This window comes from Chelonia mydas, chromosome 3 (genome assembly GCF_015237465.2).
Source record: "Chelonia mydas isolate rCheMyd1 chromosome 3, rCheMyd1.pri.v2, whole genome shotgun sequence".
NCBI lineage: Eukaryota > Metazoa > Chordata > Testudines > Cheloniidae > Chelonia > Chelonia mydas.
Window position 1 is genome coordinate 117,884,296 of NC_057851.1, and position 25,729 is coordinate 117,910,024.

Consider the following 25,729-nt stretch of genomic DNA (forward strand, 5'->3'; position numbering starts at 1 on the left):
GGTGACCTCAGGGGAAGGATGCATCTTCTCCCTGCCAAGTTTATGCAAAGTAGAAAAGTCTGTTACACAACTGTGCATGTTACTTTCTGCCTTTTCCATCTGTTATTAATAAAGCACACCCTGTGAAAGGGGACGTGAAACTGAACTGAGGATTTAGGCTGTCACAGCAGCCTATCTGCCGCACCAAACTCCTTCAGATTCTACCATTCTTAATCCTGCCTAGCAGGTAACATTCAGTGGTCCCCAGTTTCCCAGGGATGTGTTTCTGCAGTGTCCAGTCCTTCTCAAGATACCCACAGAAATCAAGTTTGCTGCCTCCAAAGTGACAGTGTACACACGAGCCTGTTGGCTCACTGAGGGCACACTGTACCTTAAATATTGTAAACCTCTCTCAATGCTAAGAATGTTTATTAATAAAGAGCAGATTTAAGTGACACTAAGGCAAACAAAGAAAGGGTTACAAACAAAACAATAACACGCTTTAGTTTCTAAAGGCGGGTCTACACTTAAAATGCTGGTTTCAGAGAAGCAGCCGTGTTAGTCTGTATTGGCAAAAAGAAAAGGAGTACTTGTGGCACCTTAGAGATTAACCAATTTATCTGAGCATAAGCTTTCATGAGCTACAGCTCACTTCATTGGATGCTAACGTGCCACAAGTCCTCCTTTTTACTTAAAATGCTGTAGTGCTTCAAGGACGCTGCCACTATGCTGATGGGAAAGCTTCTCCCCTGTCGGCACAGTTAATCCACCTTTACAAGAGGCAGTGGCTATGTCGCTGGGAGAAGCCCTCCTGTCAACATAGTCTACATTGGAGGTTAGGTTGGTATAAGTGCATTGTTCAGGGGTGTGGATTTTTCATACCCCTGAGCCAGGCAGTTATACCGATGTAAATTTAGAGTGTAGATTTGGCCTAAGATAACTTTAACAAGCTACAATCTTTGCCGAAACAGCTCTCTCATGTCCATCAAGTTATCAGCAGCACCAGCCCTTCTGGTAGGAGGATCCAACGTTCACAGAATGAGAGGGTACTCTCTTTTCTGTCCTGTAAGTGATGGAGAACTAGAAAGTCTTTTGCTCTCCTTATATTTCCCAAAGTCCATGGTCTTTTAAAATGGAACCCAGACAAAGTTCCTTCCCCCGACTGGTGTGCAGATGCCAGGCTGTCTTCTTCATGGTCCTGTGAATTTGCTCTCTTTAATTACTTTGGATACCGTCGATGTTCCTTCATTGTCTCCAGCATCACCTTACTCAATTTACAATGCAGACATGGGCAAACAGCTAAAACAACAGGTTTCAGAGTAGCAGCCGTGTTAGTCTGTATTCACAAAAAGAAAAGCAGTACTTGTGGCACCTTAGAGACTAGCCAATTTATTTGAGCATAAGCTTGCATGAGCTACAGCTCACCGATGAAGTGAGCTGTAGCTCACGAAAGCTTATGCTCAAATAAATTGGTTAGTCTCTGAGGTGCCACCAGTACTCCTTTTCTTTTAGCTAAAACAACGTTCTTTTGTCTAGGACAACTTTGTTTAACAACGTGCCTCCACAGCATGTTTTAAGAACATATTACCAGCATACATACATACCTCTGCACATACAACTATACATACTCCATGCAAAGATATTCATTACCAGCCTATCACCAGCTATTAAGAGGATACCTTACAAGATGCCATTTGGCTAAACGCTCGGACAACAGCAGGTTGAGTGGGCCCTTTGCTAGTTGACATAAAGGGTCTCTTAGGGTCACAGAAAATTTAAATCCACAGAAAGCCAAAGGGTACATGTTACTGTCTGCACATAGGGGCAAACTCTACCCAACCCCCAGGACACAAGGCCCCATGCTTGGCAGAGCTAGCTCTGTTCCTTCCACTGAATGAGGGAGGCAGGATGCAGAGCACCTATGCAAGGGCTATGCATGTCTTATGCACTAGAGCACAGTTCTGTGCGGTTTATGTATACCCTGGAATAAAGGGAGGTCTTGTGGTATATGATGGCAGGTGAGAGCTGGGCTAGTGGATCCATTGTTTTTCCATTTCATTTCTGCTCCCTCAGCAAATAAGGGTGAGGAGCACCCCCTATCCCCGGCTCTCATATCCCCCGAACAGTCATTTGTAAGTCGTAATTTGCAAAGTAACTTTACCCAGAAGTGTAATAATATCCCTTTGAAAGCACAAGAACAGTTATTTAGCACTGCTTTAATTTATTTATAAGTCAGATTAGGAGCCAAGACATTTTAAAAGTAAGCATTTGTTCACACAACTGTACCACTGCTTTTATTCTTCAGTTTCCTTTTCAAAGCCAAGTGCACCCATTGTGAAGCAGCATTGTCAATACATAGGGCAAACTTCACTCACCCATGCAGAGAGCCTGCAAGAGCACTGAAGTGCGTGAGCTAATTCTCCCCTGAGCAGATGGCCCACACAAGGCCTAGGCCCCACTGAAGACCCTCAGCATGGCACTAAGTGACACCTTGAGGATGTTGTTTACCCAATCATTGGAGTCACATTCTGGTTTATTTCAGCAGAATAATTTTTAATGTGGAGAAGAATCTCTCTGTAGCAGAGCTACATTCTAAAGGGCCGCTTCAAAAACTGGTCCATGCTGGGGGTCAGCGCTGCCCCAGTCAGACCTCTGCCACAGAGACTGTGACCTTAAGAACCCTTCAGTGCCAACTGATACAAGAATATCCTGAAGCTAGTACGTACATTCTGGTTCCACCAAAGAAAATCAAATGAGATCTTAAATGAAAGACAAGGTCACGATGGTCATTAATATCATTGTGAAATGCATGTACACAAACGATGTAAAAAAGTTCGCTGGATACAGAAAATATGTTCATAAAGACTGTCAAGGCAGAGGTGACAAACAGCTTTCTGCCAGACAAAGGATGTTTATTCACCTGTCTCCCTCAGTCTAAAGTTAACAAAACCGGAAGGCCCTTCACATACGAAGTCAGCAGTGCGGGAAGCAGCACACCAGAGAATAAGCGGCGGGCAGTCGTCCTGACACGGAGAACAAACAAACAAGGAACTCTGGAGAAGATAAGAGAAGGCAAGGAAGATACTCCTTCATTTTGCACCTAGGAAGTAATCAGGCAGTGCAATTACATGAATGAAAACAGATCACAACCTGCCCTGCTCGAAATACTGCAAAGGACATTTGGGTGAAAAAAAATGTATTCAGACTGGAGGTTAACTTAAGTTTAGTCTCTAGGAATCATGTTATGATTCCGGTTTTTTAATGTAACCCTTCTGTTTGCATTGTCCTTACTCACTATCTCTTACATTTTGAATGTTGATAATAAACTTATGATTGTTTTTACTATAACTGTAGCTCAGTGCTGTGGTATTATATAAGGAGCTGATCCGGAGTTGAATCAACCACGCTGGTGTGTACACTGACCCCTTGGGGACAGCAGATCTGTTTTTTTCTGTAAGTAGCAAGTGGGTAAGGGGCTGGACACTACAGAGAAATGTTTCAAAGGGACTCAGACTGGGTACACCTATTATTAGCCTACAAGGCAAAGTAAGGGCTGGCACAGCCCAGAGGAGGTTGTTTGGGTGGCTAACAGGCTAGAGGTGTCAGGGAGCTGACACCCAGTTAAGCACATGCAAGTCTCCCTCTCACTGGAGGGGGATGTAACAATGTCACTGTCAGTCCTGGTCATCCCAAGAACAATCACAGAGACATAGTCCCTCTCTCAGCTCTCATGTAGGCTGTGGGAGTACCCAAGCTATACCCTATCTTTAAAGGGTCCAGACTGCTGCCCACATTACACTAGACCAGCTCCACAGACCAGCACAGGTGGGGGGCATGGTTCTGCATCATCCTCTTTGTGGTGGTTTGCAGCCCCCGCCAAGATCATACAGAGGAAACAGTCCTTCTACAAGTGCAAGAATTGTGAGTGCCCCCCAAGGGCTCCATTGCACCCCACACTAAGAGGGGGGGAGAGAAAGATTGATTCTTGAGTGCTCTCAGCTTCTATGCAAAGGCAGAGCACAGTCTATCCTTATGTAGTTTTATAAAAATCTGGTGGTTTGCCAGATCTATGTTCCAACACCAGCTTTTAAGCACACATTTATTTTAAGCTCCATGTTGTTGAACTTTACAGAGTTTGATATTATATTACAGCAGCACCCAGCAATTCAGTACAGAGGAGGGTTTATCGGCATTGTCATTTTAAAGAGGGGAATTAACAGAGATTTGAATCAAAATTATTAAACACATGTTTGAAGCTAAGCCTTATTGGCATAAAAGTGTTTTCAGCCCAGAGCAAAGATTTTGTACCAATATTTTGTTTCATTTGGGATAGAATGTTGTACTCACTAAAGTGAGTGACTAACAATCACATACTGGGCTTGAGCCAAGAATAATGCAGACTAGCAGTGTACAAAACTTCCCCATACAGTTCTGCCAAGGCAAATGAACACCCTCTGCTCTTGCAGCCAACAGGGAGTGATGTGGACAAACAAGACTCTCACTAAACTCACTTTGCCAGATCCACATCAGGATTTGACTAGTGGTTTGCAACGGAGACAGTGTGAGCATGAAGGGTCAGCATGCAGTAGCCTAAGTTAGTTACAAATTACTTCTGCCCATTGGAGTTAGAAGCAAATTGCAGCTGTAATAACCCCCTTCAAGTGAAAAACTTTCCTGCAGCATTTGATCGTATTTTAAAAACTGGTCAGTGAAGACTGAAGTGCATTATTTCATTTAGGGTGGTGGCCTCTCAGGGCACCAGGAACATTGTTCAGGCAATGCAGGGAAGCTCATATAGCTGCCATCTATAACTCTTCCTGTTTTAAGGATGGGGGAGGGGTGTACTAAAAATAAGCCAATGATCTCTTGAAACTAACAGCACATATAAGGTCCGATTATGATCACTCTTATCTGGTGCAGGAGAGATTAGAGTCAGGATGAGAACATATAAATTCACGGACTATTCCAAGAAGCCAGCAGTACTTAGTCATGATGAGAGAATAAAGGAAGATAAGCTACCATGACAGCAGATGCTGAAAATGGACGAGTGAGAATACTGTATGTCCAAAGCAGAAAATAAAGCAATCTCTACCACCCTTTGCATTTGTGACGTCATGAGAACTTTTGTAGTGTTGAAGATGAAACAATTCCCCTGAATTTTGTGAAATTATCTTTACCTTCAACATCAAAACGGAGGTGCTTGCTTGATCTAATGGAATTTGCTATGCTGCCCTCACTTAGCTCTGGAGTTATGCCAACTATTCCTGCTCTATTTCACTGTTTTGGTTGACTCTGTGATTCATGCTATTACAAATTGCGCAAAGCAATATGAGGGTTATCACCATTTCAAAGTACTCTTCTTTACTTTCTCCAAGCATAAACCAAGGGCCCGATCCTGCAAAGACTTCCGTCAGAGCTACACGTGGAATGACCCAACCTAAGCTGTTTTATTAATCAATACCCCAAGGCTCCAAAGACTTTACTGCTTACACTTTTTAAAACACTAATTTTTACTGATTAGTTTAATGCAGTTTCTTTCAAATACAGATTGTGTTGTTGTTTTAACCTTAATACCATTTTCCCCTTGTTCAAATACCAAGCACATATGGATAACTCATCATATGGATGACTCATTCCAGGCTTGCTGACCTTTAGTGCACCATGCGGGGGCGGTGGGAGGAGAGAATCACTCTTACCCTACAGCTAGCTTGCTCTGGGCATGAGCGGCAAAATTTTAAAACAAGGCCTTTTTCAGCCAAGTCAATGTTGTGGGCCAGATGTGCAACAGTGGCTGAAGCAGCGCATTGCATAATTGAGGACAGTATGCAACAGTGGCCACCACTCCTGATCCCAGGTCTATCCAGATGCTAGGCCAGCCTCTAGCATAAACTAGAGAATCTTAACAGCTTTATTTTCCACTGAATGCATCCGATGAAGTGAACTGTAGCTCATGAAAGCTTATGCTCAAATAAATTTGTTAGCCTCTAAGGTGCCACAAATACTCCTTTTCTTTTAACAGCTGTTCTCATCTAGGACAATTTTGCCAGCCTCTAGGGGCCTTGTGAGGAGCTGGGGGATCCAGTGTAGTTAAGAATGCTATTGCCCTCAGGAGACAGAATGTTTAACTAATGCACTCTAAGAGATCAATCAGTAATCAATACTCCCATCCACAAATAAGACAACACCAGGTTGCAGCCCCTGCAGTCACAATCATGCATGAGGGTGGAATAGAAGCAGCTGTGGCTCGCCAGCCACTCAAGTCCTCTCAGCAGGGGGACTTCTCTAGTAGACAACTAAGCTGGCTTTAATGCTACACTGCCCCACTGGCCTTGGCTCAGCTCCAGTATCTGGCCCTATGCATGGAGTCACTTATGCACACAAGTGAATAGCATCTGCAAGCAAAACACTCCATGTTCAGATACAAATAGAGTACAAATGCAATCTAAGTGACAAAACTTGTTGCCTGCAATACAAATGGAGGCTTCTTTGAAATCTGGTGTGGCAGGGTGCATTCAATTTTGTGGCTCCCTGCTTTGGGTTCCCACGGTCCTGCTACACCCCACTTCAAGAAGCAGTGAGCTGAGGGGAACAGAGAAGGGAAGGTGGGTCCTTCAAGCTTGCCTAGAGAAGACTCTCCAGAGCATCCATTTTGAAAGCTAGACACACCTGGCCCTCCAAGGGCTAGCAGCCACCAATCAGGGCCTGCTGGCTGCCTGGTCTTGGCAGTTCAGTTCCAGGCTGGGAGCAGTGCAGTGAAGGATGCTCCTCTCTGGCCAAAGGAGCCTGGCAATCAGACAGAGGTACACAGCTGGGAAGAACCTGAGAACACTGGCCCTGACTTATGGCCAGAAAGAGGGGCCGGTAGGAAGAGGCCCATGGAAATAGCAGCGAAGGACTGAAGTTGATCAGCACATGGCTGGTGTGTATAGGGTCCCTGAGTTGGAACCCAGGGTAGTGGGCAGGTCTAGGTTCCCCTACCAGCCACAGGTAAAGGGACATAAACCTCAATGAGGAGGCATGGCTTATCTGGGAGCCCAAACATGGAATGAATTTAAATGGCCCAGAGCCAGGGCTGAAGATCCTAGTGAGGGAAAATAGAATCCAATAAACAGTCTAACACTGTGGAAGGGGTTCACTTGGACTTTTTGACATGGCTTAAGGCCCAAGACATTGAAAAAAAAAAAATCAAGAAGATCATCTGGCAGACTGCAGAGGGTGTGGTAAGTGGTAAGTGTCCCTTTGCAACTATTCTTGTAAAAAAAAAAAAAATGCTTAGACCCTGGTGTAAATGAAAACCATGTAAAAAAAGTAAACACCTCAAAAGTCTATCCCTACTAGTCTCTAGAAAATAAAGTGAACTTGGGGTTTTTGGTGGAATGGGCCTGGTGACAGCTCTGTGAGGGGAAATTATCAGACATCAAATGTCTTTTCTTTGGAGCTTCCCCTGATCCAATGATGGCTTCATGAGATTCTAAGAGGCTCCCTTTCTCTTTATTCTGAGAGTCATTTGCCATTGGACCCCTCCCAACTAAATCATTCCTATGCTCATCTTCCACCAAGTGCCTTCCAGTAAACAGACACTAATGTCTCTGCCCTTAAACACATCTTCAAGAGGCACTGAGCAGACTGACATCTACCCCACTCTCCATACATCAGAGCTTAAGACAGTCTAATCTACAACATGCCCAAGGTTGGTCACAGAGCTGCATATGGCAGGGGTGGCCAACCTGAGCCTGAGAAGGAGCCAGAATTTACCAGCGTACATTTCCAAAGAGCCACAGTAATAAGTCAGCAGCCCCCCCATCTGCTACCCCCTCCCCCCGAGCCTCCCACCTACCAGCAGCCCTGCCGATCAGTGTCTCCCCCTTCCTCCCGATCAGCTGTTTTGTGGGGTGCAGGAGGCTCTGGTGGGGGGGGCAGGAGGGAGGAGCGAGGGCACAGCAGGCTCAGGGGAGAGGGTGGGAAGGGGTGGAGTGGAGTGGAGGTAGGGCCTGTGGCAGAGCCAGGGGTTGAGCAGTGAGCACTCCCCGGCACATTGGAAAGTTGGCGCCTGTAGCTCCAGCCCCGGAGTCGGTGCCTATACGAGGAGCTGCATATTAACTTCTGAAGAGCCACATGTGGCTCCGGAGCCACAGGTTGGCCACCCCTGGCATATGGGTTCTTGCTCTCAGGTGTAAAATGAAAGTCCATTCAAATGACAGTGTTACCAGTTTAAAAGATTGTGGTTACACTGATTGACTCTGTGGATAGTGGAGAGCGAGAGGGGGAAGAGGAACTCCATTTTGTCTCCCAACAAGCAAAGTGTGTCATGTGTTGTGGAAAACCAGCAGCTGCTTATGAGCAGAGAAGTATAGCTGATTTTCCAAAACACACAGTGATTCATCAGGCACCGATGGGTAGGACCAAGCCTTTTCCTGTCTCAGGTTCTTAGTACTGGATAAACTGAAACATTGCTTTCAGCAAGCCCTTGTTACGGCACTTAACTGCAATGCATTTCTAGGGGCTCAGGTTCAGGCAGTTTTCTGATAGAATGAGGACATTCTCTCTTCTAGAGCTGTGCCAAGTCCTGTGCAATTAGATCACTGGGACAGTCGTATGCGGATCTCTTCCGTGCACCTCACAAGGCATGCACTTTTACAATAACGCCGAAAAGCCAACCTGTCCGACAGCATGATTCACCACCACGTGAAACTTGTATTTATGGCTCCAGGTGGTTGAACAGCAATAGGCCAAATTCTTAACTCCTTGCTCACTGAAGTCAATGGAAGTTTTAGCTGAGCAAGGACTTTGTAAAAACTGAACATGGATTTAAGGATTTAGCCCAATGATTTTAGAAACAGTGACAGTTGGGAACACATTAGTATTCTACAGTCCCTATGCTGCTATTGAAAATGGGCAGGTTACATTGTTTCTCCTTTTGGGCTGATTCTGATCACAACTGTTTTTTATGCTAGTGGAATTCTTCTCCCCTCTCTGGACTTGTTCCGGATTTACACCAACGAGATCACAGCCATTTGATTTTTATTAAACATGCATAAACACTTTACCATGTACTGTAGAAAAATACAGGCAATAATAGATACTTATGCGCCAAATTCTGCCACCCTTTTCCTCCCTGAGTGCAATCTTATTGTAAAACTAGACCCACGGATGTCAAAGGAAGCAGATGTGCTGCAAAGTAGTACTGAACATGAGTAAGTACCAGAATCTGGCCTATAACTTTCTCTTAGTGATATTCTGAACATTATTTTCCTCAATAAAAGAAGAGGCCAAAAATTCAGGAGCCCTTATTCAAACAAAGCTCCCATTTGGTGCTAGATGAGCAGTCTAACTATTGTATTCTCTATTAGGATTCATTAGGAAAAGGATAGATAAGACAGAAAATATATTGCCTCTGTATAAATCTATGGTACGCCCATATCTTGAATACTGCATGCAGACGTGGTCGCCTCGTCTCAAAAAAGATCTATTGGAATTGGAAAAGCTACAGAAAAGGGCAACAAAAATTATTAGGGGTATGGAACAGCTTCCATATGAGGAGAGATTAATAAGATTGGGTGGGACTTTTCAGCTTGGAAAAGAAATGACTAAGGAGAGATATGATAGAGGTCTATAAAATCATGACTACTGTGGAGAAAGTAAATAGTGTTATTTACTCCTTCGCATAACACAAGAACTAGGGGCCACCCAATGAAATTAATAGGCAGCAGGTTTAAAACAAACAAAAGGAAGTATTTCTTCACACAACGCACAGTCAGCCTGTGGAACTCTTTGCCAGAGGATGTTGTGAAGGCCAAGACTATAACAGGGTTCAAAAAAAGAACGATACACAGTAACTCCTCATTCAACGTTGTAGTTCTGTTCCTGAAAAATGCGACTAAGTGAAACGATGTTAAGAGAATCCAATTTCCCCATAAGAATGAATGTAAATGGGGCGGGGGGGGGGGGTTGGGGGGTTAGGTTCCAGGGAAATTTTTTTTTGCCATACAGTACAGTACTATAGTTGGGAGGTGCCCCCGCCTTACCCCACACAGGCACCGCCCACTAGCACTGGAGACAATGAGGCAGGCAAGGAGGCTGAAGGTGCTGTAGGCTAGGAGAAGCACATTGCGCTGGCAGCTTCCCCTATTCTGCAAGCACCAGAGGCAGGGGCTCAACCCTCGGCCCACCCACTCCACCCCTTCCCCCAAGCCCCCCCCTTAACCCGCCTCCTCTTCCCCCCGCTTCCCCTTTACTCCGCACACAGAGTCCTTGCTCCTCCCCGCGGCAATCAGCTGGCTTGCGGCATTCAGGAGGCAGAAGGGAGGGGGGAGGAGTGAGGACACTGCCTGCAGGCTCCCCCTCCCTCCCCTGCCTCCTGAACACCGCAAGCCAGCTGATTGCCACGGGCAGGAGGAGGAGGGGGAAGGCTGCTAGCTATGGACAAAGCGGGCAGCCAAATGACATTATAGCAAAGCATTGCACAACTTTAAATGGATCATGTTCTGTAATTGAGCAGGGACGTAAGATCGAAACAACATTAAGTGAGAGGAGGTTAAGTGGGGAGTTACTGTGCATTCACGGAGGATAGGTCCATCAATGGTTATTAGCCAAGATGGGCAGGGATGCAAAACCAAACTCTGAAGCGTCCCTAGCATAGTCTTGGTTTGCCAGAAGCTGGGAATGGGCGACAGGGGATGGATCACTTGGTCATTACCTGTTCTGTTCATTCCCTCTGGGACAGCTGGCATTGGCCGCTATCAGAAGACAGGACACTGGGCTAGATGGACCATTGGTCTGACCTGGTATGGTCATTCTTATGATTATATACACCTAAATACTGTGCACAGATCAGTGGTGTAGCTAGGAGTGGAAATTTGGGTGGGCCCCGACTTTCGGGTGGACGGGCAATGACAGACTGTGCTAGCTCAGCTTCTCCCCTGACGCCACGCCCTCTTCCTAGCCCTGGTGCCCCCAGGCACAGGGTTGCACCTGCCAAGATGGGCATGCACGTGGGGTGGCTTAGAAAATGGCAAGGCAGAGCTGCTGGAGTGCAGCTTTCTGAAGGGTGGACACACAGCTCCATCCTGGATTTCATGTGCCTGAGTGACGCTCCGGGCCGCTGTGGCAAAGCTACACCTCTGCTCAGATTTGGGTGGGCCAGGATGCTAAGTGAGTGGGCTGTGGCCCACCGAGGCCCACCAGTGGCTACACTCCTGGCATAGATACAGTACTCTAAAATTTGACATGTTTATTCAATGAATAAAAGCAATAGTTTCAAATCAAGCTAGTACTGTATGCAAGAGTCATATTGTGAGCCAGTATTATTTATCATCTTTTCATGCCAACACTACTGAAATCTGGAACACTTACCCAATTTAAAAAACAAAGTCATGTGTGTCCATGAATCTCTTCAGGATAATGGAGAAATCGGAAGATATACTAGATGAAAACCATTTAGAATGGTATGTAACTATATACAGTGACAGTATGCCTCTGTAAATATTAAGTTGTATCATTCCTTGGTCAGTATTTACTTTTTTGGCCAATCAAACGTGATGCTCATCATAAGAATCCAATATCTATATTATCTTGTGTCAAATGAATGCCCCAGTATGAGTGGACGAAAAAGTTACACTCTAGCACATTTTGATAAAAAAACCCCTCACATACTTTAACCAATACACATATAGTCTCACAGCAAAATGTAGGGATTTATATGCATGAATATGCAAACATAGATAAGATTACTACCTAACAACTAATTCATTGGTCAAGATATGGAAATAAAACTTTTTAAAAATTCTTACGGCTTGAAATGCAGTAAGCCAGTCTGCAATTGATCTTCCTGAAAAGCTGCTTGTTGACTGGCCAGAGGACAAGTGTGAAGAGCTGAATGAAGTTAATCATCAGTCCGGACACTATAAATATGTAGCAGATAAGAAGGTGGCAAATGAACTGAGACTTCAGAAAGCCAATGATGTCCATGGTTCTTTAAGAATGGAAGGGTAACTGCCAGAAAGAGAAAATCCAGGAATTCAGAAGATAGTCTGCAAAACCAAACAACAACAGCAGCTGTTAGTAAACAGAAATAAAGTTAAATAGAAATAAAAATTTGAATACATAGATAACTCACGACTAGTGTTAGCAGTGAAGTCACTGCTTTCCTACTAAATCTTTTTTTCTATTCTTAAGAGAAAGACCTGGTTACAAATACTTACAAAAACAGACACTGAAAAACAAAGCCACATTTTCAAACAATTTATATCACTTGGTGATGAACACATGCTCCTATGCCTAAATCCCACTGACTTCAAGAATGAAGTGCTTTGCTGGATAGAGATGGGATTACCCAGGTACTCAATGTCAACCATGCTCATATGCTCTGCTGAATCAGATCCTTATTGATAAAGTATGAAATAACTGTACAGAATGGTGTTCAGACAATTACATTTGAAATAAGATATATTCCTTGAACTTTACCTTCATGATGAGCCCAAAAGTTACATTCGTACAGTCTTGAGAAATTAAAGACAAAAAACAAAGAAAAACTGTTTGCTTCATGCCCTGGGACAGCAGTTTTAATCAAGGTCCACAAGACCTCTGAGAAAGTGGCTGATAGGTCACACGTCCTTAGTCCCTGCTAGTGAATGGTACTACATACATACCTGCATGTGTAACTTATTTTGCTTTGGAAGCCCAGTCCCCCTCTACAAAACACTCAGTTCTGCCAGGTGCTAAGCATTCTGGCTCAGTGCAATAGAGACGAGAAGCACATGCTTAAAATTTAAGCATGTGAGCAGTCCCATTGAAATCAATAAAGCTACCCAGCTGTTTACAGTTAATCACATAACTAAGTGTTTTGCTAGATAGAGCAAGTGAGCTGATCACCTTGCAGGACTGAGTCTTTATTCAATAGTGCAGAGAAGCTGAAAAAGTGAACCAGCTCAGAACATTTTGAAGCTTTTGTAGGCTTAAAAGTGAGCTGCAAAGGACCATCAAACATCAAATCCATTCTCGATCATTTGAAATGAACATATCAGAAGCTTAAAAATGAGGAGAAGTAGTCCTCCTTTTTAAAAATAGCATGCGGCTTTTCTCCTGCTATTCTAATATAATGCAATTATCAAGTCTTGCTTTACTTCTTTATGCACTGGCATCCTCAATGGGATCTCCGCTGCAGAGTTCTCAGACTAGTTTTGGTTAGGCAACTGTTGCTACAGAGCCAGCAAACAGCACCCCAACAATATAGCCTTTAGATCCCTTGTAAAGGAATTGTGTGTGACAAAGTGGTGACATTTTAAAATTTTTTTTACCACCATTAGGCAATTTTAAGATAGAAGTTAAGGCCCAAAAGGTGACCTGCCAATGTCCCTTGAATAGATAAAGCAAGAACTATCACAGATCCAGTCTATTACTCAAAATCAGTAGCATTAATACAAAATGTTCTCTCTTTCCCATCTGTGCTGACATGCTTGACAAGGGAAATAACCCTGCTTGACAGATATCATCAATGGAAGGTTATAGCTCTGAATAGCTATTTCTACCTATACCAACCCCTGGAGACCCTAAAAATAACAAAGATTGACTATTAAGACTTCATGGGCAGAAAATGTGATGGTTGTCTGGTTGGAAGCATCATTTTTTTTTATTTTTTTTTTAAAACAAAAATCTGAATTCAGTCAGCTGGGATCATCACTGTAGCTAACACGATCACATTACCAGGAGCATAACTGCAAAGTTACCAACAAAATCCAAGTAAATTTGCATTTTGTATAAGTAACATATGGATTAATTTTAACAAAGCATGCTTCCATGGATAAACAAACCTTCCATTAGATTTACCCTTTCCATTATTAAAGTAAGCAGTTAGGAGTTTTCTGCCACACTGCAAAAGAAAGTATGTTATCTCATTTTTATGATTGTTAAAAACCTCTCCTCGGGGTGTATTTACGTCACTGCTCACTATACATAAACATGCCTTTTTTGGTATATTCAAATTAAACCCTCAATCTATCATTTGTGTTTTTCTTCCCCAGTTGGGCCCAATCCTGCTCCTGCAGGAAGCAGACCCAATTCTAGACATCATTTTGCTGGCCTGTTGTCTTTTGAACTCAGTGAGGGACCTATCAAAATTTTGGAGAGAGAGAGAATTTGCTTGTCACAGCATTCAGTATGCACAGCTTGCTCAATTGCTTCATGTTTTCACGGTTTTCTCATTGGGCACAATATACACAGGAAGCAGTATAAACATTAGTGCTCAGACATGAAAGACCCAATTCATTAGTGTTTACTCAAACAGAACTCCCACTGATGCCAGTGAGAGTTCGGCCTGAATAAGGAGCGCATATTTGGGCCCATGCTCGTGAGGCAGAATTCTGGTCTTAGATGTATGAACTACTCCCTCCATTGATTTCAGCAACATATGAGCCCCCACATTGCATTGTGCTGTAATGCTAGTGAATTGTTCATTAAAAAAAATAGCCCATCTCATTTGCTATAAAAATCAAAGGTCACTAATTGGAAAAACTAACATTAATAAAATTTCATACTAATAGAAAAAACAAAATGTTCCTTTAATAGCTTACCCTGTTCCTGGATCTTCTATGTCGAAGGAAGTTACACAGTGGGATCTGGTAACGCCACAGTATTTTCACCTGGATGGCTAGCTCTTTGAGGCAGGGACTGACTTTGTGCAGTACCTAACACACTGGGGCCTTGATCCTGAGTTAGTGCCCCTAAACACAACTGTACTATTTTATTGGTATTGTAGTAAACAATCCAGATCCAAATCAACTTGAACCTGATACCCCATGTTTAATGGCTCATCTGTTTCCGAATACATTGGATTGACACCACTGTGAAGCAATAAGGAAGTGATTTGTCCAGAGGTTAAAGAAGGTTGTTTTTTTGACCAAGCTGTAGCTAGAAAAGGACAATTAAAACACTGAATCTCATAGTTGCTGGTGACTTACATGAAATGAACTAATGGTGGTATCGATCCCCATCTTACTGTGCAATATATGCCCTTTGTGTAATGAAGATTTGCTTCCTTCTACTTGTTATACTGTGTACTGCCTGAAGACAAGTTAAGGTTGACAATTCTCTGTAGGTTGGAAAGTGGCAATGTGGCATATGTTTATTGCAGCAGTTGCAGGTTGCAGCCATTATCAATAAGGCTGGAAAACAATTAGTATAACACCCTTATCACATGCCTGTTTTCACACCTGTTTTTAAAAAATTCATTTTTGAGACCGCAAGTTTATTAGTTTGGTCAATGAGCCAAGGGTTTTTTTAAGTTTGTTTTTATGTTTGAGCAGGATTGGATATAGTTACAATTCACAAACCAGCCTTTGATCTTATAGAACCTCAAGATAGGACTGGTGCTTTTTCCTCAATATGGTTTTAATAAGTTTTGCCAAAAGTAAACAAGTATATGGAGAAAACCACAGGAACCCTCTCTCCTGATACAGACCAACTTCCTCAATCCATCAGTGGGACTACTTACATGTTTAAAGTTAGATAAACATAGATAGCAGGCACTGAATTACAATTGCATGGGAAATATATCAATGCATGCCGTACATTGACTGAAACTCCAGCAATTAGGCTTATCATAAAATCATTCATTAAGACCAGCTAGCCTCTTTAATTCCATGTCACAGAATCCCTCTAATCTAATGTAATTCCCAAAGACCAGTGAGGGTCTGGATCAAAGAAGAAACCCATAATATAAAATGAAAACAGAGTCTGGTATAATGGTGATCCGGGGGCGGACGGGTGCGGGGGGGGGAGCAGGAAAATCACTGTTTGACATGATTAACAAAATAATGTATTAAGGGTAGCTGATCAAAAGCCTTTCAAAAGAAGGAAGAATATACCATTACTCCACTGATTCATTCTTTTCACTGTTACAGTAGTTTTCCAAAGAAAAATGTTAAACTTGAACACGTTACATTTATGTTCAACATATGACATACCGCAGGCCTTTGATGCTAAACTTTGTAAGATTAAAGCAATAGCCACTGATAAAACAGGGTATTCAAATAATTCATGAAGACACAATGGTACATTTGAAAGTCACTGTCTTGTTTTATAGCTCAGCCACAAAATTTAAGTTTAATAAAAATAGTTAATTTAATTGGGGATGGAACTTTGTCATAAGGACAAAGTAGAGACACTTGTTCTTGTAAAAAAAAAAAAATTAAAAGCTTAGGGAATTACAAAGCCTTATTTCAATAGGTTCTCCCTCTCTCCCGGCTCCCCCAATTCAATCCAAGCTAGTGTTTTGGATTTAAGAACATTCCCCTACAGTGTTTGCAGCTCAAACACCACCGCACTGGTGCATGAAACACCACAAGTGCATGAAAGAGTGAAAGTAACCGTAAATAAAAATGCACTTCTTGTAGCCTGGGAAACAGTATAAATAAAAAGGCAAATAGTGCAAGGTACAATTTTATTTTAATAAAATCAAAGGTACAGTTGTCAACACAGGCAAGGACACTGATTTTTTTTTTAAACACTGAGGGGACAATGAAGCCCTGTGACTTAAACCAATGTCACCCTATTGTTTTCAATAGTCATCCACAGTTAACCCCAGTGTAAATGAGAAGAGGATAAGGCCCACAACTCTTAGAGTGTGATTTATTAAACATACACACTAATTTTCTTACAGCTCATGACTGAAAGCCATAACAGCTGTTTGAAAACAAAAGGCCCAATCAATACATTCTCAGAAGACATTAAGATAGAAAACAGTTTTTTTGGCAGCCATCTTATCAACACCCTTAAATTAATTGGGGGAAAGTGGTCAGAACAAACAAACAAAAGGATGATTTGTGATGGGCATTTCCCTTTGGTATGAAACAGATAGAGGGCCAAACACTTGTCTAGTGAGTAGTCTAAGGCTACACACTTATTTGACTAAGGGGTTACAAGGTCAGGACCATAAATAGCAGCCATTACTCTGCACTCCTCCTTTCCCGTTATCAGAGACATCTAGTTTTGCTCTGAAGCGAGACAGATCAGACATCTCTTCTGTTTACACCACTTCCAAACATTCCTTTTAACCCCACATGCAGGCTGTTGCAGTAGTTTATCTCCAGTGCCCCCTACTGACCAATTCTTTGGTCCCGAAATGAGTTCTCTCTCAATACACGTTCAGTGACTTAGCCCTCTGGCAAGGTCAAATTTTTCGGAACCTCAGAAGGGGACAGAAATGGAAAGTCCAGCTAAAGAGTCCACACCAACTGCCAAAGAGAAGAGCTTTAGGCCCCTCTCAAACTATGAAAAATTACTGGGAATTGTAGAGTTTTCTCTTTGGTCCTCCCTCTTTCCTATAGGCCTGTGACGGGGTTGAACCCCCCCATTCAGGGTGCTACCTGATATGCTGGGGTCCCACTGATTCTGCCCATTCTACCAGCCTGGGTTTCCTCACCCTGCTCTAGCTGAGCAGGCCCTCAAGCCTTCTTTAACACATAGACAGGTAAGGCCACACCCAGCTGCAGACAGATTGAAATCAGATCAGGGATTTACTCAGCACTCACATGCACACCTCCTTTGGAGTGTAAGCCCAAAATAATATTGTCTTGTACTGTATAGAGAGATCTGCACATTGCAAACTCATACAAATCACCCCCTCCCTCAATGTGGAGGGAGATATGCACAGCTTTTTGTGCCCCCGCCCTCATGAATTGTACAAACTGGGATTTGTAACAAACAAACGTTAAAATCTACCTTCTGTGGTTGTTAAAGTAATTAAAAGGGATAGCAAACAGAACAAAGCACATTACTGAGCAAATAAAACAAAACATGCAAACTAAGTTTAATACACTCAAGAAACAGGTTACAAAATGTAATTTCTCACCCTAAATGTTGTTTTAGGCAGGTTGCAAAGTTTTTGTAGCTTAGAGTTCCAGTTATTTCCAGGACTCAGGCCCTGTCTTTCTCTTCAGGTGTTTTTAGCAATCTTACCTCTTGGACTGGGAGGCAATAGAGAAGCGTCTTGATTGACTTACTTCCCAGCCTTTAATAGAATTTACCTAAGGCAGGAATCTTTTGTTTCCCAGTCTGACCCCCCCCCCCAATGAAAAAATACTGAAAGCCCAAGGTGGGGGTCTAGTACCAGGTGACCCACTCACCTGACCCCACAGCGTTAAAGCAGCAGCCTGGGGAGCTTCTCAGGAAGGCAGGAGATTAGTATCTTCCAAGTCTTGTTGTTCTTCCTAATGGCCCACTGAGGCTGATTGGGGGAACGCCCACCAGACCGTAGGCAAATACACACACAGTTCTAATTGTTACAAAGTCAATATTCCTAACCTCTGATACAGAAATGATACATTCATACAAATTGGATAAACACATTCAGTAGATCATAACCTTTCTGATGATACCTCTTGCATAAAACATCTTAGTTATGCCATATTCATATCATAACAATATTTCTATGAAGAATATGGGGTGCAGGGTCATAAGGCCCTCTTCAGCCTACCTTTACCAGACCCTTCCCTGAGATTGAGAGCTCCCTCACTCTTCCTTCCTGGGTCTCCTTCACTGCACTCTCTTTCCTCCCTATGTAGTCCACCTTGATCCTGTCACAGCTGGGATCACTAACTGTAACTGAGGGCTTGGCTACACTTACATTTATAGCGCCCTAACTAATCACCCCCCTGAGCGCAGCAAATCAGAGCGCTGCAAAGCACTGGCGTAAACAGGCTCCTAGTGCTCGTAGCTAATCCCCTCGTAGAGGTGGATTACCAGCACTCGCGCACGCGACCACATTCACACTTCAAAGCGCTGCCAGAGGAGCACTCCTGTTACAGCGCTTTGAAATGTCCAGTGTAGCCCTGCCCCGAGTCACCAAATCAGGATCAGCTGGGGGTTAACTGCCACATCACAGGAAAAGCTGAGCTGAGTCCCCTTAAAGTGCCAGCTAGCCCATGACAGTCACACAAGGAGATTATGCGACTTGCCTAAAGGTCGCATAAACTGGGGCGGAGAGAATCAGGAACAGAATTTTAGAGTCCCTAGCAGCAAATTCAGTCAAACTGCACTGTTTCTCTGGGATCTAGGCTACGCTAATGGGACACAACAAGAAATCACATTTCTGCCTGAGCATTTTGTACCTGCTATGCTTACAAGTAGTACCTAAGATATGTTTTACCTTAAAGCACTGTGTTTAAACCGAAGCATGGGTTTAAACTGCTTTGCTGCATATGGATGGATCTGTTGTAGACTAAAGCATCTAAATCTGGGGTTTAGGCTCTTAGTCCCAGTGGTAGGCGCTGCAAAACCCACACTGAGCTGCCACCCGACTCAGCAGGCACTGACATTTTTCACTACAAAAGTCTCCTAGGTGCAGAAGTTCCTGCCTCTAGGCATGTGCTCTGCTGCCTCGCTCTAAGGACACATGGGAGATAAATGCCTGGAAGTCCCAGCACAATCCTTAAATCAGGTGGAAGAGGCGGCAGGGGACATAGGACGGTGACATTCAAGGGAAGGGACACACACACACCCCCACCCCCACTCACCTCGCCTGTAGGGCCTGATCTGTTAGAATGGGGCCCATTCAAAATCCAGAGGAGGACGTGCCTCCTTATAAAACTTTCAGTCCAGGGGTTAGAGCACTCATCTGGGATGTGGGAGACCCAGGTTTAATTGCTTCTTCCCCCATCAGGCAAAGAGGGGGGAATTAAACCAGTCTCCCACAGCCCAGGTGAGGGCTCTAACCACTGGATTAAAAGTGATAATAGAGGCCGAGGCACCACCACCTCTTGCATTTCTTGCAAGCAGCAGCTTAGGCTCCTAAACCATTTGACGTCAGGGGAGGGATTTGCAGCTGTTGCTAGCAGAGCTGGGGATCACTGCATCTTGGATTAAGGCATCTAATTCCATGAGAGGTGCAAGGTTTAGGACACACCCCTCTTGTCAGCATCTCCCATTGGCTAGTTTAGGTGGTTCCCTGCTGAGCATGCTGGCTTTTGTGGATCCCATTCTTTAGGTTTGTATAGGGAGCCGAGATACCGAACCCAGGCTTTATGGATCCCATTCTTGCACCAGTGATTTTCTAGGGGCCTAAAAGTTAGGTGTTGCAGTATTCAGCACTGTCATGTCTAAGTCTCATTACAGATCCGGGCTATGGTTAAGTGCTTTGCTGAATGACAGTCCAAAGTGTTGAGCTTCAGGGGAAGTTTAGAACAGCTAGACATCTTACAGGACACTGCACACTGCCACATTTGCTGTTGACTGAAACTGACTCTCACAAACAGGAACCAGTTGCTGAGGCAGAGAATACAGTCAGGCTAGAATAAAGCAGCCTCAGTACTGGGTTTAAATAAGCTTTTATTCAAACAAGAAATAAGCATTATCCTAAAACTATTTTTCAAATCATCACCGAATGAATACAAGGATGACTGCAGTACAAGAGTTTCCTCTAATGATGCTTCTATATACATACATATAGCAAGTCACAGGAAATCGTGTTTTGTTCTTCTTTCTTGTGGTTAGCAAGTGCGTACATGATTCACACTAAAGCGTCTCCACAAGAAAGCATAGTCCAATAGATGCCACAATAGCTATAACTGAAGGAGTTTACAGAAATTGTCTCTATTTTCTCATTTTTTCCTCTTAGAACCGGATCCAGTTCCCACTGAAGTCAACTGACAAAATGCTGCTGACTTCAGGGCATAGGATCAGGCCCTGAGGTCCCAATTCAGGATTGCATTGAATCCCATGGTTAAATATCATTGACTTGATCAGCACTTAAGCATAAATGATCTGGAAAAAGAGGTAAACAGTAAGGTGGCAAAATTTGCAGATGATACAAAACTACTCAAGATTGCAATCTGCTTTGGACGTAATTAAGTTACAAAGGAATCTCACAAACCTGGGTGACCGGACAACAAAATGGCAGATGAAATTCAGTGTTGATAAATGCAAAGTAGTGCACATTGGAAAACATAATCCCAACTATACATATAAAGTGATGGAGTCTAAATTAGCTGTAACCACTCAAGAAAGATCTTGGAGTCATTGTGGATAGTTCTCTGAAAACATCCACTCAATGTGCAGTCCAAAAAAAAAAAAAAAAAAAAGCAAACAGAATGTTGGGAATCATTAGGAAAGGGCTAGATAAGACAGAAAATATCATATTGCCTCTATATAAATCCATGGTATGCCCACATCTTGAATACTGCATGCACATCTGGTTGCCCCATCTCCAAAAAATATTTTTTTATATAATTAGAGGTATTGGAAAAGGTACATAGAAGGGCAACAAAAATGATTAGGGGTATGGAACAGCTTCCAAATGAGGCGAGATTAATAAGACTGGGACTTCAACGGAGATTACTAAAGGGGGATATGATAGAGGTCTATAAAATCATGACTGGTGTGCAGAAAGTAAATAAGCAAGTGTTATTTACTCCTTCTCATAACACAAGAGCTAGGGGTCACCAAATGACATTAACAGGCAGCACGTTTAAAAAACAAACAAATGGAAGTATTTCTACGCACAATGAACCTGTGGAACTCTTTGCCTAGGATGTTGTGAAGCCCAAGACTATAACAGGGTTCAAAAAAGAACTAGATAAGTTCATGGAGTATAGGTGCTTCAATGGCGTCCCAAGCCTCTCTTTGCCAGAAGCTGGGAACAGGCAACAGGGGATGGATCACTTGATGATTAGCATTCTGTTCATTCCCTCTGAAGCAGCTGGCATTGGCCACTGTCGGAAGACAGGATACTGGGTTAGACAGACCTTCGGTCTGACCCACTATGGCTATTCTTATGTGCTGCAGTACCTTCCTGAAGAGGGATGCTTTCCTCCACCGGGGCCTTTATGCTCAATTCCCCTTTACAGTCAATTCATCCTTTGCTGAAAGAGCTTTATAGACATAAACAAGGAAGTAGAAAAACACTTATAATTTTTAAAAGGAACTATTTAAAGAGTGCTCCTTCACAAATTGGAATTTTTAAAAAGTTGCTTCCATTAAAATAATCACATTGACAGTGTCCCAGCTGATGTAAGAGGGGGAACAAAAACAAAAATAATCCCAGAAATCGTTAACTAATAAAGCCTTTTGCCCCCTTTCAGAAGTAAAGGAGTGGTGCAAGTTCTTTCCAGGTTGTTTGCCACAGCATATTGCTTTTTGTATATGTTTTAGTTCTGTTGCTAATAATGCAGAGGGCTGTTGCTGTCTGCTCTATCACCCTGAATGCTGCTTCTCTCTCTAGTAAAAAGGGAGTGCATGCTACCACATATCCAAGTATAGCAAGATAAGGGGATGAAGGCAACCTGAGAAGGCGACAATGGTGTCCTGGTCTGTAACAGGGGCTCCTAGGCAATACAATAATATAAATAATAAGGGTTGGGAGCAGCCACCTGAGTTATTTTCAAAGGGAGCAGCCATACGTGAAGCAGCTTCACATATGCTTCTGAAAAGAACCAATTAAATCCAACTAATTGTTCAGAGCAGCGTGACAATGCCAGGGAATGTGGGGAGTGGAACAATGAATGCTGAGTTATCGGGAGGGAATGGAGAGCAATGTTGCAGGTGGCCGGGAGGAGGAGATGTGTGCAAAGAGCTTGGAGCTCAGCATTTCTGAAGGGCTTGGAGCCGGCAATGGGACTGGATAGAGGACATGATGATGATCCAGGGGTGCCACATATCACTGAGTTCATACCTCTTTTAAAAGGGTAATGTTCCGAAATGGGCATTATTCATGGGTAAGCAAGGTAAAACGGCACCAAGTTTTCTATTGTACTCTGGGCCTAGAAGTTCTTTTGGCTGCACTGAAGCTTAGAGAGAGTTTATATTGGAAAGGGGTTTCCTGAGAGTACTTGGAAGAGACTAGAGGGCCCAAAAAATCTTTGCTATCTTGTTTTAAAATGAAAACTATGAGTGAAATTCACTCTGAGCAGAGAGTTAGCACAAGCTCCAGGTGTCACTTCCAGCCTTTGAATCTTACGGAGTGTAGTCCTTTCTGTCTTGAACAAGGGTGAATTCTCACATGTTATTTAGTTCTGGAGTTTAAACATTTATTTCCAGTCCCTACCCACGGGGAGCCCTTGATTTTTCTTAAAGGGAAATGACAAAGCCATTTAAAAATGTTTTTTTTACACTACTATTCCACACCAGCAACACATAATGTCCTGCAAACACTTACATGCACGAGCAGCTTTGAGGCAACTAATCCCCCTTGAGTGCAACAGGACTATCCATATATGTACACAAGTGAAATTACTGAAGTGTTTGCAAGATCAGGTCCTTTTAGGTGTAGAATTAGAAAACGATAGGATTTTAAAAATTTATTTATTGCTGCATTTATACAGCTCCTTTCAGTGGAGGAGTCCAAGCCACTTAAACACAAATGAACTAAGCCTCATAGCACCCCCTGAGGTACTACTATCCCTATTTTACAGAGGGAAACCTAGGATAGATGGAGTCTGTTGGTGCCAATGGACTTTGCAGGTATGAACACAGAGTATGTTCCCATCCACTCGCTCCGTATAAAACCTGATCCTAACTTATTCTTTCTCCCTCCCAACACTCAGAAATAAAACCAGGGTACTCAGTAGTAAATTTGGTGGGTCTCTATTATGATTTGGAGGTTATGAATTTAGGCCAGGCTCCACAAAGGGACTTTTTGTGAGTAGCACAATGCCTAACTTTTAAGAGCCTAGGAAACTCACCTGAGATGAGAGAGATCCCGGTGCAGTTTCACTTTGGATAAATAAAGAGTCATCAGGCTAGAGAGAGAGAATTTGTTTACACTGCAATTCAAAGCTTGTGGCTGGCCCACACCAACTGATTCGGGCTTGCTGGCTTGGGCAAAGGGGCTGTTTAATTGCGGTGTAGCCATTTGGGCTCGGGATGGATCCCGAACAATTAAACAGCCAATTAGCCTGAGCCAGAGTCAGCTATCACAGGCAAGCCATGAGTTTTTAATTGCAGTGTAGACATACCAACATGGGCGGTACATGCACCGCCGGCTGGGGGAGGCTAGCCCCCAGCCTCACCCCTTCCACCCAAGGCCCCATCCCTTCCGCCCATTGCCCCCGCTGGAGCCAAGCCCCTCCCCCCCACCTGAGCCCTGAACCGCGCCTCCCCCCACCGTGGTCCCTGGCCCAGTCCCTCAGCTAGCCTCCCCGGCCCCGGGAGTTTAGGTGCCTATAAAGTTGACTGCCTATAAAGTTTAGCAGCAGTCAAGCAGGATCACAGCTGGATCACAGTGGAGCCAACACTGGAACTTCGGCACCTAAGTTCACAGTTTAGTCCCTCAGTACCTTTGTGGATCTGGGCCTTTAAGGTCCACAATGTAGCAGTAGTAATATCATGTACATAAGACCTTCATTATTCCCACCTGGAAGGGGTTCTGGGATGCAGAGGATAAAGCTGAAATAATTAACAAACAAAAACCACCAAACAAACCTCATTTAGGGCCCGATCGATTAGGGCCTGATCCAAAGCCCAGTGAAGTCTGTTAAAAGACAAGACTCCTATTGGCTTCAACAAGTTTTGGATCAAACCCTAAGAGCTTGGAAAACTTGACCCCCTCAAAAGTAGCTGAATGAAGAGTAACTATGAAAGTACGTACATTCTCAGAATGCAAAGCCAGGACCAGATCAAAGCAATCTGAACTCCCTTTCAGCAAAATCCTTCAATTATAGCCTGATTCAAAGCCCATTTAAGTCAGTGGGAGCCAGATTTTTAAAAGGTATTTAGGCACCTCAAGATGCAGATTCACTCATGGTAGAATTTTCAAAAACACCAATCTAACTCTTTAGGCACCTACAATATGTTTAGAAATCTAGCCCTGAGTGTCTTTTCATCAACTTTCATGAACTTTGGAGTAGGCCCTTAGGGCCTAGTTGGTAGTCCCAAATTTCAGTGTGTGACACACTCCACTTGTCCCAAACTCCTGTGTCACACTAACTGCCAGGTGTTAGGTCCTGTTAAGATGGAGGGCAGGGAAAGAGCAAGAGAGAATGTAGCACATTTAAGAAATGGTCCATGTATTTTTGGAAATATTTAGGGGAATGGTCAGTAGCAGGTTCCTGGGAAAAAGGGGGAAAGACTAATGTGTCCTGGCTACATCTATGATTTTGGAGGGTGGGGGGAGAGAGACACTGAACCCCTAGGCACTCAAGTAATTGTGCCAATAGAGCTGTGAGCCAGTATTAGACAACTCACATTCAACACTACGTAGCACTGGAACTTCAGCAGTAAACCTCACATTACATCGGTGGCCCTCCCATTTCCCCCTCACTCAGCTGTAGTTTTGACAGCATTGATTTCACTTTTTCTAAGATGGCCCCTGCCATCAGATCAGAAATACATGGCTTTGTGGATATTCAAGACTGTTTCAGTCTCTATTTTAGACTTTAGACTTAACATCGTATTGATCTCAAGATAGCCAAAGCTACATGAGCCTCAATGTCAGCACGATTCATAGACAATGACCTCCCGCAGGGTCTGCATGCAGATGTGACCCTCTGTGCACAAATCCCTCTTGCCATGTAGAAATGGGAAGCAATAATTCGAATGGCACCGGCTCCCTATCCCTGGATGTCTCCAGACATTTGAGTAACTGTATGTGGAAGGGGCAGGATGGTTTGAGTGTGTGTGGGGTGGGGGGGCATGCATTAGCTATCATACAGCTACTCCTGGAAATCTCTCTCATGAAATGGAGGGAGCAGTTGCTGTTCAGGTTTTTCAGATATGCTCTTACTAGCTTTTTATCAACATTTTTTTTTTAATCAGGTCTTCCCTC

General features: G+C 43.4%; 1 protein-coding gene across 8 annotated transcripts in view; it reads right to left on the reverse strand.

Annotated features, from left to right (window-relative positions):
- Nucleotides 1-25,729, reverse strand: part of AGPAT4 (1-acylglycerol-3-phosphate O-acyltransferase 4) — a 122,319-nt gene that overhangs the window by 89,652 nt on the left and 6,938 nt on the right. For 5 of the 8 annotated variants that reach the window (XM_037895113.2, XM_037895114.2, XM_043544300.1 and 2 more), the window contains one exon: nt 11,769-12,008. The exons of 1 other annotated variant lie outside the window; for it this stretch is intronic. In XM_037895113.2, coding sequence (XP_037751041.1) covers nt 11,769-11,946 — 178 coding nt within the window. In that variant the 5' untranslated portion in view covers nt 11,947-12,008. Of the gene's footprint in view, nt 1-11,768; nt 12,009-18,448; nt 18,570-25,729 lie in introns of those variants that run through there. 2 more of the 8 variants (XM_043544301.1, XM_037895115.2) reach the window with 2 other exon arrangements.